Here is a 16,129-nt window from a genome sequence, read left to right on the forward strand (position 1 = left end):
TACAACCGCATTTGCTCCAACCCCTCAGACAGAGACAATCACCAACAAGATCTCTATCAAGCATTCTTACAGCTACAATACCCACCTGCGGAAGTGAAGAAACAGATAGACAGAGCCAGAAGAGTTCCCAGAAGTCACCTACTACAGGACAGGCCTAACAAAAAAAATAACAGAACGCCACTAGCCGTCACCTTCAGCCCCCAACTAAAACCCCTCCAACGCATTATTAAGGATATACAGCCTACCCTGAAGGATGACCCAACACTCTCACAAATCTTGGGAGACAGGCCAGTCCTTGCCTACAGACAGCCCCCCAACCTGAAGCAAATACTCACCAGCAACCACATACCACACAACAGAGCCACTAACCCAGGAACCTATCCTTGCAACAAAGCCTGTTGCCAACTGTGCCCACATATCTATTCAGGGGACATCATCATAGGGCCTAATCACATCAGCCACACTATCAGAGGCTTGTTCTCCTGCACATCTACCAATGTGATATATGCCGTCATGTGCCAGCAATGCCCCTCTGCCATGTACATTGGTCAAACTGGACAGTCTCTACGTAAAAGAATAAATGGACACAAATCAGATGTCAAGATTTGTAACATTCATAAACCAATCGGAGAACACTTCAATCTCTCTGGTCACGCGATTACAGACATGAAAGTTGTGATATTACAACAGAAAAACTTCAAATCCAGACTCCAGAGAGAGACTGCTGAATTGGAATTCATTTGCAAATTGGATACAATTAACTTAGGCTTGAATAGAGACTGGGAGTGGCTAAGTCATTATGCAAGGTAACCTATTTCCCCTTGTTTTTTCCTACCCCCTACCCCCCTCAGACGTTCTTGTTAAACCCTGGATTTGTGCTGGAAATGGCCCACCTTGATTATCATACACATTGTAAGAGAGTGATCACTTTAGATAAGCTATTACCAACAGGAGAGTGGGTTTGTGGTGGCGGGCGTGGGGGTGAGGGGTTAGAGAACCTGGATTTGTGCTGGAAATGGCCCAACTTGATTATCATACACATTGTAAGGAGAGTGATCACTTTAGATAAGCTATTACTAGCAGGAGAGTGGGGTGGGGGGAGAGAAAACCTTTTGTGGTGGTAAACACCCATTTTTTCATGCTTTGTGTGTATAAAAAGATCTTCTATATATTCCACAGTATGCATCCGATGAGGTGAGCTGTAGCTCACGAAAGCTTATGCTCAAATAAATTGGTTAGTCTCTAAGGTGCCAGAAGTACTCCTTTTCTTTTTGCCAATACAGACTAACACGGCTGTTACTCTGAAATAAACCCAGGACTCTCTGCAATCGTTTGTTAGCTATTAGCCATTCACAGGAACGGTTGTACATTCGTCAGTGTGGAGATTTTATGGGCTCAAGTCATTATTTTTCTCACCTAAAATGTTCATCCATGCAGTGCCTCATGGGATTCCTCAGCTTCATGAAATACACACGTAATGTAACGTTTTCAAGTTGCCACCCTCATATGATACTTTGTCACCATAGGGCTACATTTACCATGGCCATGAACAGAAAAATGACTTCAGTAAGCTCAGGCACAACCCTGAAAGCAAAATGCCTCCAGCTGGCTCCTGGGGACATGTTTTTAGAAGGGAGAGGCCAGACGGGATCATTGTGATCATCTAGTCTGACTTTCTGAAGAGCACAGGCTGGAGAATTTCCCTAAAATTATCCCTAGGGCAGATCTTTTAGAGAAATATCCATGCATAGTTTAAAACTTCTCAGTGATGGAGAATCTGCCATGACCCTTGGTAAATTGTTCCAATGTTTAATTACTCTCACCGTTTTAAAAATGTATGCCTTATTTCCAGTCAGAATTGTATCATGCTACATCTGTGTATGCCAGACTGAAAACCCTGTAGTTAACTAGTTCTTCCCCATGTAGGTACTTAGAGACTATTGTCAGGTCACCCCTTAGCCACCTTTGTTAAACTAAATAGATTGAGCTCCTTGAGTCTATCACTATAAGGCAGGTTTTTTGATATTTTAATAATTCTTGTGACTCTTCTCTGAACCCTCTTGAATGTATCAACATCCATCTTTAATCCTAGACACCAGAACTGGACACAGGCTGGACCCAGCAGCAGTCACACCAGAGCGAAATAAAGAGGTAAAATAACTTCTCCACCTGTCCTTGAGATTCCCCTGGTTATCATCCCAAAATCACATTGGCTCTTTTGGCTGCAGGGTCACACTGGGAACTCATGTTTAGCTAATTATTCCTTCAGGTCCCCAAATCTTATTCAGAGTCATTGTGCTTCCCACTATAGTCTCCCATCATGTCAGCTTTGTCTACATTCTTTGTACCTACATGTATCTATCTACATAGCTATATTAGAACACACATAGTTTTCTTCAACCAGTTTACCAACCAATCCAGATTGCTCTGAATCAGTGACCTGTCCTCTTCATTATTTACCATCACCCAACTTTTGTGTCATCTGCAAACTTTATATCTATACTGAGGCATGAGAAGGTTGGCAGCTGAGTTGCTGACAATTATCTCTGCTTATACTTCTTAGTTAACAACTGTAACTAATTGTGACAGGATCCTAAGGGTGCAGACTGGAAAGGTGGGACGGCAGTGTCCCCTTAACTCTCCAGCCTGGGCCGTCTCTCACAATGCTTTGCTAGTGACAAACAGCAAACTCCTCCAGGCATGTTATCACTCAGCACAACCCCATGTGGAGCCCCACACCCAGCTAGATTGCATGAATGCTCCCAAAGCCACTCATGAATCACACAGAGAAAGGCACCAGCCAAATCCCCCCAGCTCCCAGCCCTGTATCTCAGGAATATACCGCCTTGCACTGCTCAAGATGAGCAGGGCAAGTTTATTAATTGGTTCAGCACTTCATCAATGGAAAGTGGATATACACCAGCCCTTGTAAACCTCAGCAGATCTGCCAAACACTTAATGCAAACTTACTGGTGAAGATAAAAAGTAAAACAAGTTTACAAAAGAGATTTTAAGTGATTATAAGTGATAGGCAAAAAGTCAGAGCTAGTTACCAAAATAAAATAAAATATTTGTAGCAGGAAAAGAGCCTGAGAGATGAGCCCTTATATCAGAAACCAGATATAAGGCAAAAGTTGTTCACAGAATCTGACTAAGAAATGCTAGTCACAAAAACACATCCCACTGTCAAGTAGTAGCAAACCATTCTGACACTCAGGATGGTACAAAAAGACGGAGAATAGGAACACACTGAGCTCTCCTAAAAGGTGAGGTCAGAATGACAATATGTAATAGGGATGTTTTAATCAAACCAACGTGTACAAGGTGAAACCAGGGAGCAGTATTAACTTGCTTTTTATTCGGGTATAAAGATGTCTCAGAGGGAGTATCTTTGCCCACCACAGGGAGCAGTGGAAAGTCAAAGCACTGACTGAGCTGCATCCATTGTCATGGGCATCCGTGTGTTAGTATCCTCGTAGAGTGTGCCAGGTGCTGCTACCGTGCTTCCGCAACCGTAAACCTGGCTGGGAGCCTTCACACCTTAATGGATTGTGTGGTCATTGGGCAGTTCGCTCAAAGTCTGCTGTGCTGGCTGTCTGCACAAAGCTGGAGCAGCACCCAGGGAGATCACACACACACACACACACACAGCCGAACACCTGATGTCAATAAGCACGCAGCCCAAACTCTCAACCCTGTTAGACTTGGGAACATCTAGATTAAGCAGTTTTTCTCATCCCACCGGAAGTTGCAGTTCATAGTACACAGGTTTAACCCTTGAAACTTAGGCCAGTCTCCTCCGATCTTTAGCTTGTGTATTAATTATATAGACCATTTAAGAATCTCCAGTTATCACTTGGAGTGTTGACAGGTTCTTGTGCCCAGATCAGGCCCAGCATTATTCAAATTATTTTATAGTTAGGAACCCCGATGTGCACAGTTGTCACATTCACACTACAGGAACTCTTGTATATTTACAAAGATGGTTTATTAATACATGTAGCACAGTCACAAACACCCCAACTGAACAAGATAGATAGAGAATGTACATCTGCACGTCCACATACTCACACCATCCCTTGTAGAACACCCTGAAGTGTTATCCATCATCTTCCTCATCAACTTCCCCATCATCTCAGGTGGCCATCATTCTGGCACCTCCCCAGGATTACAGCTCCTTCTTCTGCAGCCCCGAGGCGGGGATGCCACTTTTGTAACATGTTACACTGACATTGTTATGTTTGATGCATATTCAATAGGGGATTTTTCCCTTTTTCGTCATTTGTATTCCCTCACCTTACTAACGCCGCAGTGTCTATTTCCTATAGGTCAGTATATCATTGACCTCAACTTATTATCATATGCGTCAATTCATTACCATGGCCCCTTTGTGATTCGGTATCACATTTGTTATTTCTGTCCTAACCGGTCATTTCATTCTGGTCTTAACTGGTTATTTTGTTTTTTTCCAAGTTGTGGTGTACCTGTTAAGTTTAAAAGGGTATGAACTTAGGAAGGTCCCTATGCTACCTTGCTTTCACACATCATATGTGGACCTTATGCTTTAGCTCATCTCCATCTATCTAGGTGACAGGTCCTGAACATAGGTGAGCCAACTTTGCTATCTGCGTGAATGGTCCCAGACATGTATATGATAACTTTGCCTTAGTGCAACATACAGGATGTGGCCTCTAAGTCCTTTATGTTACAGCCAAACTACTTTACTATAAACATGTTATAACTTTTTATAATAAAACAAATAATCAAAACCATCAGGAAATAAGAAATCTGTAGGAAAATATATCTCTAAAGGCAAGCAAGCAGGTTAGCCCTATAGGCTACATGGGGAAAGGAGAAAGGTCAAATGTGGGGCCATTGTGTTCTGTTCTATACCCTTAGTGCCTGGAGAACACAAGTCCAGGCATGTCTGCTGGGCACTGTTGTGTTGCCAGGCAAGGTTGAGTAATTCCTGTGATATGACCTTGGCAAGACAGTCATTGCATTGTAGCTCACTTGCTGGACAATGGATGTTGATGATTGTTTGACACCTGCCCAGGCTTTGTTTACTTTTTCTTGCTGTTCTCTCTGTGGAGCTGCTGATTCCCAGCTCACAGCATGACTAAGTGACAACCATCAAATGCACTCTCATAACTTCATATGCACTAATGCTTACATATTTAGACAGAACAATGACTTTCAGCAAATCATAATCTTTCCCTGATACCTCACATAGCCTGCTATATACGCAATATCATGATTATCTATCAATGAGAAATATGGGGGTTACAGGGCACTCCTGATATATTCAGTATCACACTTATGTCTCAGACAAAGCTGGGTACCTGCAAGAAAGTGGCTCATCAAAAGAAACACGGGAAGTAACAGAGGTGCAGGCCTGTAGCGATAAATACCAAGATGCCTGTGCCCTTCATGCCAACTCTGTTGAGCAAAAAGTCATAGCCCAGCATGATAATGTCTCTTTCCATGGGGAAAAGCTGGCTCCTTTCCAAAGTGGGCCTTGCATCATAGATCAGACCTATGGTCCATCCAATCCAGTTTCCTCTCTCTGACAGTGACAGCCACAGGTGCTGCAGAAGAAGGTGAAAGAAACCCTGCAGTGGGTGGATGGGGGGATGACCTGACCATCGGGAGAGTGTCACCCGAATGCCTAACAGCTAGAGATTGGCTTGTGCCCTGAAACACATGGGTGTATAGGCTTTCCAAAATATTTATTTGGCTGTAACTATTGTAACTGGATAGTCCCACTATCCATGTAAATGTCCAAACCCTTCCTGATTCTTGCTTAGCTCATGGCCTCAACTACCTCTTGTGACAATGAGTCCCTCAGACTAATTAGGCATTGAGTGAAGAAAGTACTATTTATTATCAGTTTTGAATTGGCCACATTTCAGTTTAATTGAATGTCTTCTTGATCTTGTCTGATAAGACGGGGGAACACATTCTCAATGTTCTGTGTACGAGTCAGTATTTTATAGACTTTTCTCATGTCCCCTCTTATTCAACTCCTTTATAAGGCAACAATCCCAGTCTTATTAATCTCTCTCAGTTTGAGAGTTTCCCTAGGCTCTTGATCATTCTCTTTGCCCTTCCCTGAACCCCTGTAGTTCTGCAATATCCTCTGTGAGGAGGGTGCCCAGGACGAGAGAGGGGAGTCCAGAGGAGGGTGAAACATTGACTGACTGATCTCATGGCATTGTATTTACAAGATGAGTCCCCATCCCACACAGAAGACAAGAAAAGAGCACATTTAGTGTCCATTTATAAAAAGGGAAATAAGGACAACCCAGGAAATTACAGACCAGTCAGCTGAACTTTTGTACCCGGAAAGATAGTGTAGCAAATAATTAAGGAATCCATTTGCAAACATCTAGAAGATAATAAGGTGATAAGCAATAGTCAGCATGGATTTGTAAAGAACAAATCATCTCAAACCAACCTGATCGCCTTCTTCGACAGGGTAATGAGCCTTGTAGATAGGGGGAAAATGGAAGAAATGGTTTGTCTTAACTTCAGTAAATCATTAGACACTGTCTCACATGACCTTCTCATAAACAAACTAGGAAAATACAACCTTGATGGAGCTACTATAAAGTGGGTGCATATCTTGCTGGATAACTGTTCCCAGAACGTAGTTATCAATGGGTCACAGTCAGGCTGGAAGGGCACAAGGAGTGGGGTTACACAGGATCAGTTCTGGGTCCAATTCTGTTCAATATCTTCATCAATGATTCATATCATGGCATAGAGAGTACACTTATAAAGTTTGCAGATGGTACCAAGCTGGGAGAAGTTGCAAGTGCTTTGGAGGATAGGATGAAAATTCAAAATGATCTGGACAAATTAGAAAAATGGTTTGAAACAAATAGGATGAAATTCAATAAGGACACATGCAAATTGCTCCGCTTCTGAAGGAACAATTGGATGCAAACATACAGAACGGGAAATGACTGCCTATGAAGGAGTACTGAGGAAAGGGATCTGGGGGTCATAGTGGACCACAAGCTAAATATGAGTCAAGAGTGTAACGCTGTTGCCAAAAAAGCAAACATCATTCTGGGATATATTAGTAGGAGTGTTGTAAGCAAGACACGAGAATTAATTCTTCCACTCTACTCCGTGCTGAGTAGGCCTCAGCTGGAGTATTGAGTCCAGTTCTGGGCACCACATTTCAGGAAAGAGATGGACAAATTCGAGAGATTCCATAGAAGAGCAACAAGGATGATTAGGGGTCTGGAAAACATGACCTATGAGAGAAGATTGAAAGAATTGGGTCTGTTTAGTCTGGAAAAGGGAAGACTGAGAGGGGACATTGTAACCGTTTTCAAGTACCTAAAAGGTTGTTATAAGGAGAAGGAAGAAAAACTGTTTTTTCTTAAGCTCTGAAGATAGGACAAGAAGCAATGAGCTTAAATTGCAGCAAGGGAGGTTTGGTTTGGACATTAGGAAAAACTTCCTAACTGTCAGAGTGGTTAGGCACTGGAATAAATTGCCTAGGGAGGTTGTGGAATCTCCATCATTGGAGATTTGTAAGAGCAGGTTAGACAAACTCCTATCAGGGATGGTCTAGATGGTGATTGAACCTGCCGTGAGTGCAGAGGACTGCACTTGTTGACCTCGAGAGGTCCCTTCCTGTCCTATGATTCCATGATTCCTTGGATCCCAATGTTTTGCTTAGTTTCTGTCCATGCTTGCACTGTGAGCAGGGTTTCACAGAGCTGTGTACCATGACACCCAGGTCCCTGTCCTGAGTTCAGACAGTTAAATTAGGATCTTGTGAGGTGTTTGAGGGGTTTACGTTTTCCCCTCAAATTGGCGTAAACGTTGCAGTTATTAACATTGAAATTCACCTGCCATCATGTTGTCCATTCACCTGGCTTGGTTAGCTCCCTCTGAGGACTTCTCTGGGCTTGACTATGACCCAAATAATCTGGTGCCATCTGTAAATCTTGCCACCTCACTGCTCATCCCCCTTTCTAGATTGGTAATAACTATAAAATATTTACCGTACTATTTGTTATAAATTGTGTTACTCCATGGCTGTGCTTCTCTCCCTTTGCAGACACCTCGAACGTTTCTAAGCCCAATCGATGCATCAACCTCACCTCATGGCATCTTTCAACCTCACCCACTCTGACCCTTCAACATTCATCCTTATGGGCATCCCTGGCCTGGAAGCTGCCCATATCCTGATTTCCATCCCTTTATCTATGTTCTACATTATCAGCCTGTTGGGAAATTTCGTGGTTCTGTTTGTTGTAGTGAAAGAGCAGACCCTACACAAGCCAATGTACCTGCTGCTCTGCATGCTGGCGCTCACAGACATCAGCATGTCTAGCTCTGTCATACCGAAGGCACTGTGTATATTTTGGTTCAATCTGAAAGGCATTACTGTGGATGGCTGCCTCACCCAGATGTTCTTCCTTCATGTGGTTTCTGTTATGCACTCATCTATCCTTGTGACAATGGCCTTCGATCGCTACATTGCCATATGTAACCCTCTGAGATATGCCACCATCCTCACCAACGCACGAATAGCTAAGCTTGGGATAGTGGGTTTGATAAGAGCTGTTCTCTTCATTCTGCCCCTGCCCCTGCTCCTGAAGAGGCAGCCATTCTGTACCAACTGCATTATCCCCCACATGTACTGCGAGCACATAGCTGTGGCGAAGATATTCACAGGGGACATCACAGTCAACAAGATGTATGGCTTGGTGATAGCTGTTACAGTTATCGGGTTAGACCTGATGCTCATTGCCCTGTCCTACGGTCTCGTCATCAGGGCCATCCTCAGAATCTCCACCAAGAAAGCCCACCAGAAAGCACTCAACACCTGTACAGCCCACATCTGTGTGATGCTGATGTCTTATACTCCCTCCCTCTTCTCCAAGTTGACACACCGGTTCAGTCAGGGCATCGCTCCCCACGTTCACATCATCTTGGCCAACCTCTATCTCCTCATTCCCCCCATGCTCAATCCTATCATTTATGGGGTCAAAACCAAAGAGCTTCATGACAAAGTGGTCAAGTACATCTGCAGAAGGTGATTGCTGGGGGCCACTGACTTTAAACCTGCATAACAAGAGGAGGAAGGCTATCTCCTCATCAGTCAAGTACGCTCTGTTTCATTTTGGCTGAGCTCAGCATTGTGGAAGTTCAGTCTGAGAATGTCTTCACACCTAACATCATATCACTCTATCGCCAAGCACTGCTCCTTGTGTTGCTGAATTCTCTCTATCTTAACATCACCTGATCTCTTTCAGTGTCACCCATCAGCCCGCATCCCTGTACTCATTGTCACTGAGACTTTTCGTGATTTCCACACCACCAGCAGATACTGCAGCTTTATAAAGTAAGGTGGCTTTGCCATTAGCCCCTTTGTGAACAGGGTTCTTGGTCAGTTTGACAAATGGAAGCTACACTTGCTGATAGCCAAGACAAAAAACCAAACTACACTGCTGAACTTCTTTATCATATGTGCAGTGATCTGGTGAGCAAACTTTAACTGATTTTAATACGTCCAATCCTTCAGGAAGCTTGGATGATAAACTAAATATTTCAGTTTGAAAATGCTAACACAGGAAAGGACATTTTACTAAAACTTATTGGTGAGAGTTGTGAAAACGTGGTTTTGAGAACAGGACTTCTGTGTTAAACTATGACATCACCTTTGAGTCAAACTTCTTACCACTTTGTGCAGTCGATTTTGGAATTGCTTTCAGGTGGACCTTTCAAAACACACACTAACCCTTCCCATTGTCAAAAATGTCAAAAGTAGATGTCAAGAGTTCATCTTGGAGTTCATGAAACAGATGAAACAGAGATTGCCACCAAACATCAAGGTGATTAAATCACTTGCAGTACTAAGTACTTCATGACCTATATGGGCTGATATCTCATTTTTGCCATTGTTTTGTGGAGGCTTGGACAATTGGGGAAGCAATGGAGAGTTTTGCTTCTGGTTCACTGGCCTCATACTCAGGACAACCAAGTAGAGCAGTTTGGGGTTGAAGTTCTCAAGCACATGGATGCTGCTGAGGATAAAAACTTTAGTGAATTTTGCTCAGTTCTTCTTTCATTGCTGTCCCTACCTTTTAGCAGTGCTGCAGTTGAAAGACTGTTTTCTCAAATGAACTTGATAAAAACAAAACTGCACAACAAGATGCAAGAGGAACTTTTAGCAAACATTATTTGTGTTAGGGTGTACATTGTTGACTTGAATTTATTGGCTAGTTTAAATATGGCTCCCCAATTATCTGATCAGAAGATATTCGGTTCTTTTCCCAATTCAGGCAACAGGATTAGAAAACTCAGAGAATTCAATGATATGAGTAGACCCTCAGGTTGCATGTGGCAAGGACACTTATACTGAGGACAATACCAGAATATTAAGATCTTTATTAAAATGAATGAAAGAATAATAAATGATATAAAACATAGAGTCACAAAGAAGTAATACAGTTATATGAGCACTGGTGGTAACATCTCTATTCTAAAAGACTGCTTAAACTAGTATACCCATACCCTTCCCGGAATACCTGGTAGTGAGAAACAGAGCACCAGCCTCATCTCTGGCATGCATAATGAATGTGATTGTCCAGGCTTCCCAAGTTGGTTGGGATTAGGTTGGAGTGTTAAGTAGCTAAGCTATACTGCAAAGAGGAGCTAATAGTTTGATAGGAGATAGAAAGAGTGGCTCTCCTGCACGGTTATTCACCCTCTGATAGGGTCCTGGCACTGCCTTAATTAGGGCCCAATCTACCATATCCAAAACTTATTTCCTCACCCAGATAATTCTTTGGGTACACTTACTCTGTAGGCTAACATATTATGACATATATTCATGGAAGATAGGTCCATCAATAGCTATTAGCCAGGATGGGCAGGGATGGTGTCCCCAGCCTCTGTTTGCCAGAAGCTGGGATTGGATGTCAGGGCATGAACCACTTGATGATTCCCTGTTCTGTTCATTCCCTTTGGGGCACCTGCCATTGGCCACTGTCAGAGGACAGGATACTGGGCTTGTCATACTGACTTTCTCTAGCTAATCATGCATGATACAGGCCTGTAGGTTCCTTGCATTACAGTCAACTACGATGAATAACTATTATGCATAATATATACTGGAATTCAACATAAACAAAAACCCAAGAAAATAATATAATCAATAAAACCAATAAAGAAAACATATTCTGCAATCTAGCAATCTAGCAAACTGGCCTTATGGGCTACAAATCCCCCCTTCGATAGGGTGATTGCATAAAACCCCCATCACATAGATGAAGGGGTGGATAGCGGATGTGTGCCGACATGCCATGAGTGCAGGGGAATGGACAAGATGACCTCTTGAGGTCCCTTCCAGTGCCATGATTCTATGTTCCACATTAATTTCCACCTCTCAGGATGGAGGCAGGATTTCATAATGTGTTCTACCTTCTGATATATCTCTAGCATAGACATTTTGGATACATATTTACCAGGATCAATATCTGTTGCCTGTATGGGCAATTGCTCTCTTTCTTTTAATTTGTTAATCGTACATTGTATATATCCTAAAATAATTCTTATTGCAATACCATGTACAGTAATCCATCCCTTTAATCCAACTTCTTCCCAGGGGACATTTACTGCCTGATCTCCCTGCACCTAATAATTGGACATTTAGCCTCATCCATGTCATTTGTAATTGAATGAGATGTGTTTCCTTTTGAATTAATAGACGCATGGAACTGGAAGGGCCCTCGAGATGTCATCAAGTCCAGTCCCCTGCACTCATGGCAGGCCAGCTCCATCTATAACATCCCAGACAAGTGTTTGTCCAACCTGCTATTAAAAATCTCTAATCATGGAGATTCCACAACCTCCCTAGGCAATGTATTCCAGTGCCTAACCACCCTGACAGTTTGGACATTTTTCCTTTCATTTGTTACTTGATGTATAGACTGATGTGTTAATAATAAATAATAATAATTAGTAATAATTAATAATAAAACCCTTGTTTAATAGATTGGGCTACTTTAGGTTAGTGTGTATGTGGCTTTGGGGCTATTAAAGCAGTAGAAATCTGGCTACGCAGGCAGGGGTCAGAGAAGCAGCCCAGCAGAGCCAGAGCTGGGCTGGAGCCAGGGAAGCAGAACGGAGCCAGAAGAGCGAGAGCTGGGCTTGTGGCAGAGCAGCGGTGCTGAGGCAGAGCTGGGGGGATGCAGCTGGAGCAGACCAGGACCGGGAGCCAGGACAGTGGACACCAAATATGCCACTAGTAATATGGCAGCAGAGCATTATGAGCAGCTAGGACAGGAGCGGGCAAACTTTTTGGCCCAAGGGCCACACCTGGGTATGGAAATTGTATGGAGAGCCATGAATGCTCATGAAATTGGGGGTTGGGGTGCGGGAGGGAGTGAGGGCTCCGGCTGGGGGTGGGCTTCGGAGGGTGGGAGGGGGATCAGGGGTGCAGGCTCCTGGTGGTGCTTACTTCAAGAAGCTCCTGGAAGCAGTGGCATGTCCCTCTCTGGCTCCTAGGTGGAGGCACGGCCAGGCACCTCTGCATGCTGCCCGGTCCCCAGGTGCCGCCCCTGCAGCACCCATTGGCCACAGTTCCTAGCCAATGGGTGCTGCGCCCTTGGCGCTTAGGGTGGGGTCAGTGTGTGGAACTCCTTGGCTGCCCCTACATGTAGGAGCCAGAGGGGGGGACATGCTGCGGTTTCCAGGAGCAATGCAGAGCCACTGCACATGTGGAGCAGGTCAAGCCTCCAGCTCCGCACCCCAGCTGGAGTGGGGCTAGCCCCAAACCCCACTCCCTGGTGGGAACTCGAGGGCCAGATTAAGGCACCTGAAGTGCCGGATGTGGCCCCCAGGCCATAGCTTGCCAATCCCTAAGCTAGGAAGAGCAAGGTGGATCCATGGACAGAGGGCCCAGCACAGGGAGATGTTGCTAGCCAGCGGGGCCTTGAAGGCTGGACTCAGAAAGGGAGATGTGGATCTGATGGGAGGGCAGATGCTGGGGAGAAGGCTCCTGCCAGCTAGAACCTGAGGGCATGTGGCCACTGTCAGAGCAGGTGTCTGACCTATGGTATCACCACAGCACAGCCAGGAGGCCTGAGACACGTGAACTTTCAGAGTGTGAACAGACTGTGAACTTTCTTTACATCCCTGAGACGGCTGTTTGCAGTGTTTCCCATGCCCATAGGGCAGGTCCCTTCTTTCCTTGAACCTTTCCCATTTGTTCCTTATTTTTCTTAGAGTTGCTGTTTAATACATTGTACGTGGTTTGACCAGCAGGTCAGGGGAAGGGCTGGTGTGGAGACAGCGCCCACAGTCGGGACACCCTAGCTCAGTGCTCTTCACTGCAAGGCCCGTGAGCCCGTGGCAGCTCCCAGTGACCCTAAGTGCAGCTCCCTGCCTAAGGTCCCTCCAAGCTGAGCGGCCGCACAGCAGGCTGTGATTAGCTGTGCAGCAGCTCCAAAGGGCCACACAGCAGGGATCTGGATAGGGGAGAGGTAGAGGGTGGGCAGGAACTGGGGAAGGGAGGGAGTTGGGGCTTTCAGGGCTACCCTGGGCCTCTTTCCATGGCCCCAGACCTCCCTGATGCTGGAGGGGAGAGAGGGCCCCTTCCCCCGGAGCTAGCTGCCGCTCGCAGTGAGAGGGCTGGGGTGAGTCCTCTGGCCCCAGCCCTGGGGCAGCCTGCCTGAACCCTAAACTCCCCATCCCCGGCCCCACCCCAGATTAATTTTTTATGTCCACCAATAGACTTTGTCTTAGTTACACGAGTGGCTCTGTCACCTTACATCATTCAGGAGTAGTGAGCAATGTGTTATTTAGTAGTTGATGTGGTTCCCACATTGAAGGCTTTTTGCCAAGGTGGTCCCCACTTCAAAAATAGTGAAGAGCACTGCCCTAGCCCATGTCCTAAATGATCACAATCAGACTGGGTGGCAAACCTAGGGCTGGTCGTTGATGGACCAGGGTGAGGTACTGAAGGGGGAGTGATTTGGTACCTCCCATGTGCTGTGGACCGACAGCCAGCTGGGCTCACAGAGGGAGGCAGCCAGCCAGGTGAGAGACACGCAGCGCTGGAGAGGACAGACCCAAGCTGCAGCTTGACCAGGCAGGCACTAAGCCAGCTAACTCCTCCAGTGGAAGCAGGGATCCCCACTCTCCCGGGACAGAGGGCCCCCTGCGTTAGAAGCCGTGCTTGGAGTGGGGCTGGGCTGGAAGAGGCTCCCAATCTGATCTCTGGGATGGATGGCTGAGGTTGGTGGGGGGTGAGGAGGAGAAGGAGGAGGGGTGCATGTGCCAGCAGCTCTGTGTCGTAGCTGAGGGTTCGGATCCTCCCTGGTATCTAGGTTGTGGTGGGGGTGGGCCCACATTACTGTCCTCTAAGAGCCCCAGACCTGTCCAGGAAAGGGCTTGCTTTTTCCCCCGGCCCTCCTGCCAGGGAGGGGAGTGCACACTTGGCTCCCCACAGGTGAGCACCACGCTAACCCAGGGCACTTCAGCCTGCTCCCAGCCTCCCCCTGCAGACGAGGGACACGTGGGGGGACACACCGTTTTCTCCCAGGGTTTGCCTGCCAAGTGCTTTGGTCCCTGCATGGCACTTGCTGGAGCTGGGGACCAGGAGAGCCAAACAAACAGCACATGCACCAAATGGCTGGGAGATGTAGGGAGAGGCTGCTGCTTTAGCTCTGAAGGGAGAGGTACAGGAGAAACAGCTGCTTTCCCACAGGGGTAAGGAGGGTAAGGATAAGGCTGCCTGGGGAGGGGGTGTGTGTGACTTGAGTTGTTGGGGGAGGGGACCATTAAATTTGCACACACACACCAACTATCAGCAGATTTGGGTCCTCTCTGCTCCCCTGGCTCAGAAGCTTCACTCGCTTGGCCCTGGGGCTGCCCCCCCCAATGTCAGGCAGGCAGATGGACAGGAGGTAAATGGGTGTGAGATCAGCTTCCCCAAGTGCCTCCCCCCCTCTGAATAGGAATGGGGGCCACAGTGGGTAGGGGAGTAGCCTGCTGACCCCTGCGCTGAGCCCTGTACCAGGGATGTTCCCAGCACAGTGGCTTTGGAGTTTTAATGCCAAATTAACCATTAAGTAGATGGTGCCTGCCTGCTGTGACCACCTTGAAACCCATCTCCCTTTCTTTCAATCCCTGATTGCCTATCCCCACCCTCCGGCTTTCTGTTTGTAACTGTTTCTGTTCCCACCAGCTGTACTTCACAGAATACTGACCTTCCTTGGGGCAAGGCCTTGGCTACGCTGTTGGGGAAAGTGCTGTACACATTTCTATACTGCATCAAGAATAAGGAAACTCCTTCCTTGACTCCCATCTCTGACTTAATCCCATATCCTGCAAACCTCCTTTGTTTTCTGGAAGTCACTGGGGTTCCTGCTGTTAGTGTGAGAACAATGTGGGATTCAGAGTAGCAGCCGTCTTAGTCTGTATTGGCAAAAAGAAAAGGAGGACTTGTGGCACCTTAGAGACTAACCAATTTATTTGAGCATAAGCTTTCGTGAGCTACAGCTCACTTCATCGGATGTTAGTCTGTATTCGCAAAAAGATGCAGCTGATGAAGTGAGCTGTAGCTCTCGAAAGCTTATTCTCAAATAATGTGGGATTGTGACTTACAGGTTTCAGGCACTTAAACTGGGAGACAACTCTAGCGGGAGATAACGCTCCCCTCCCTTCCCCCAACCCTCCCACACTTCAACCCTGCTGCTCTAGTGCCATATAAACAGGCTTGGAGAATTCCTTTTCTTTTTTATAACTGATGGGCAATAGCGAGGGTTTATCTGTAAGTTTTTTGTATTTTATCTTTTTTAATTTTCACAATCATGGGAAATTATGTGGGGGAGGTCAGATATGTTTTCTATGACAGTAGAAGCTGAGATTCAAAGAGTTCAAGATTTAAAGCTGCTAGAACGCAAACCTGTGACAAATGTCCTGTAATTGGGTGGTTCTCTGGGTTTTTTGCGAAAAGAACAGGAGTACTTGTGGCACCTTAGAGACTATCAACTTTATTTGAGCATAAGCTTTCGTGAGCTACAGCTCACTTCATCGGATGCATCTTTTTGCGAATACAGACTAACACGGCTGCTATTCTGAAACCTGGGTGTTT

At 45.8% G+C, this 16,129-nt stretch overlaps 1 protein-coding gene across 1 annotated transcript; it reads left to right on the forward strand.

The window, feature by feature from the left end:
* The first annotated feature begins 8,126 nt into the window (after positions 1–8,126).
* LOC102941076 (putative olfactory receptor 52P1) lies at positions 8,127–9,065 on the forward strand. Its single transcript, XM_027832825.2, has one exon. The coding sequence runs from the start codon at positions 8,127–8,129 to the stop codon at positions 9,063–9,065; it is 939 nt and encodes a 312-aa protein (XP_027688626.2).
* The last annotated feature ends 7,064 nt before the right edge of the window (positions 9,066–16,129 follow it).

This window comes from Chelonia mydas, chromosome 1 (genome assembly GCF_015237465.2).
Source record: "Chelonia mydas isolate rCheMyd1 chromosome 1, rCheMyd1.pri.v2, whole genome shotgun sequence".
Taxonomy (NCBI): domain Eukaryota; kingdom Metazoa; phylum Chordata; order Testudines; family Cheloniidae; genus Chelonia; species Chelonia mydas.

Bases quoted from the DNA above. Each gene is read 5' to 3' on its own strand.
- LOC102941076 (XM_027832825.2), top strand. From the start codon at position 8,127: ATGGCATCTTTCAACCTCACCCACTCTGACCCTTCAACATTCATCCTT.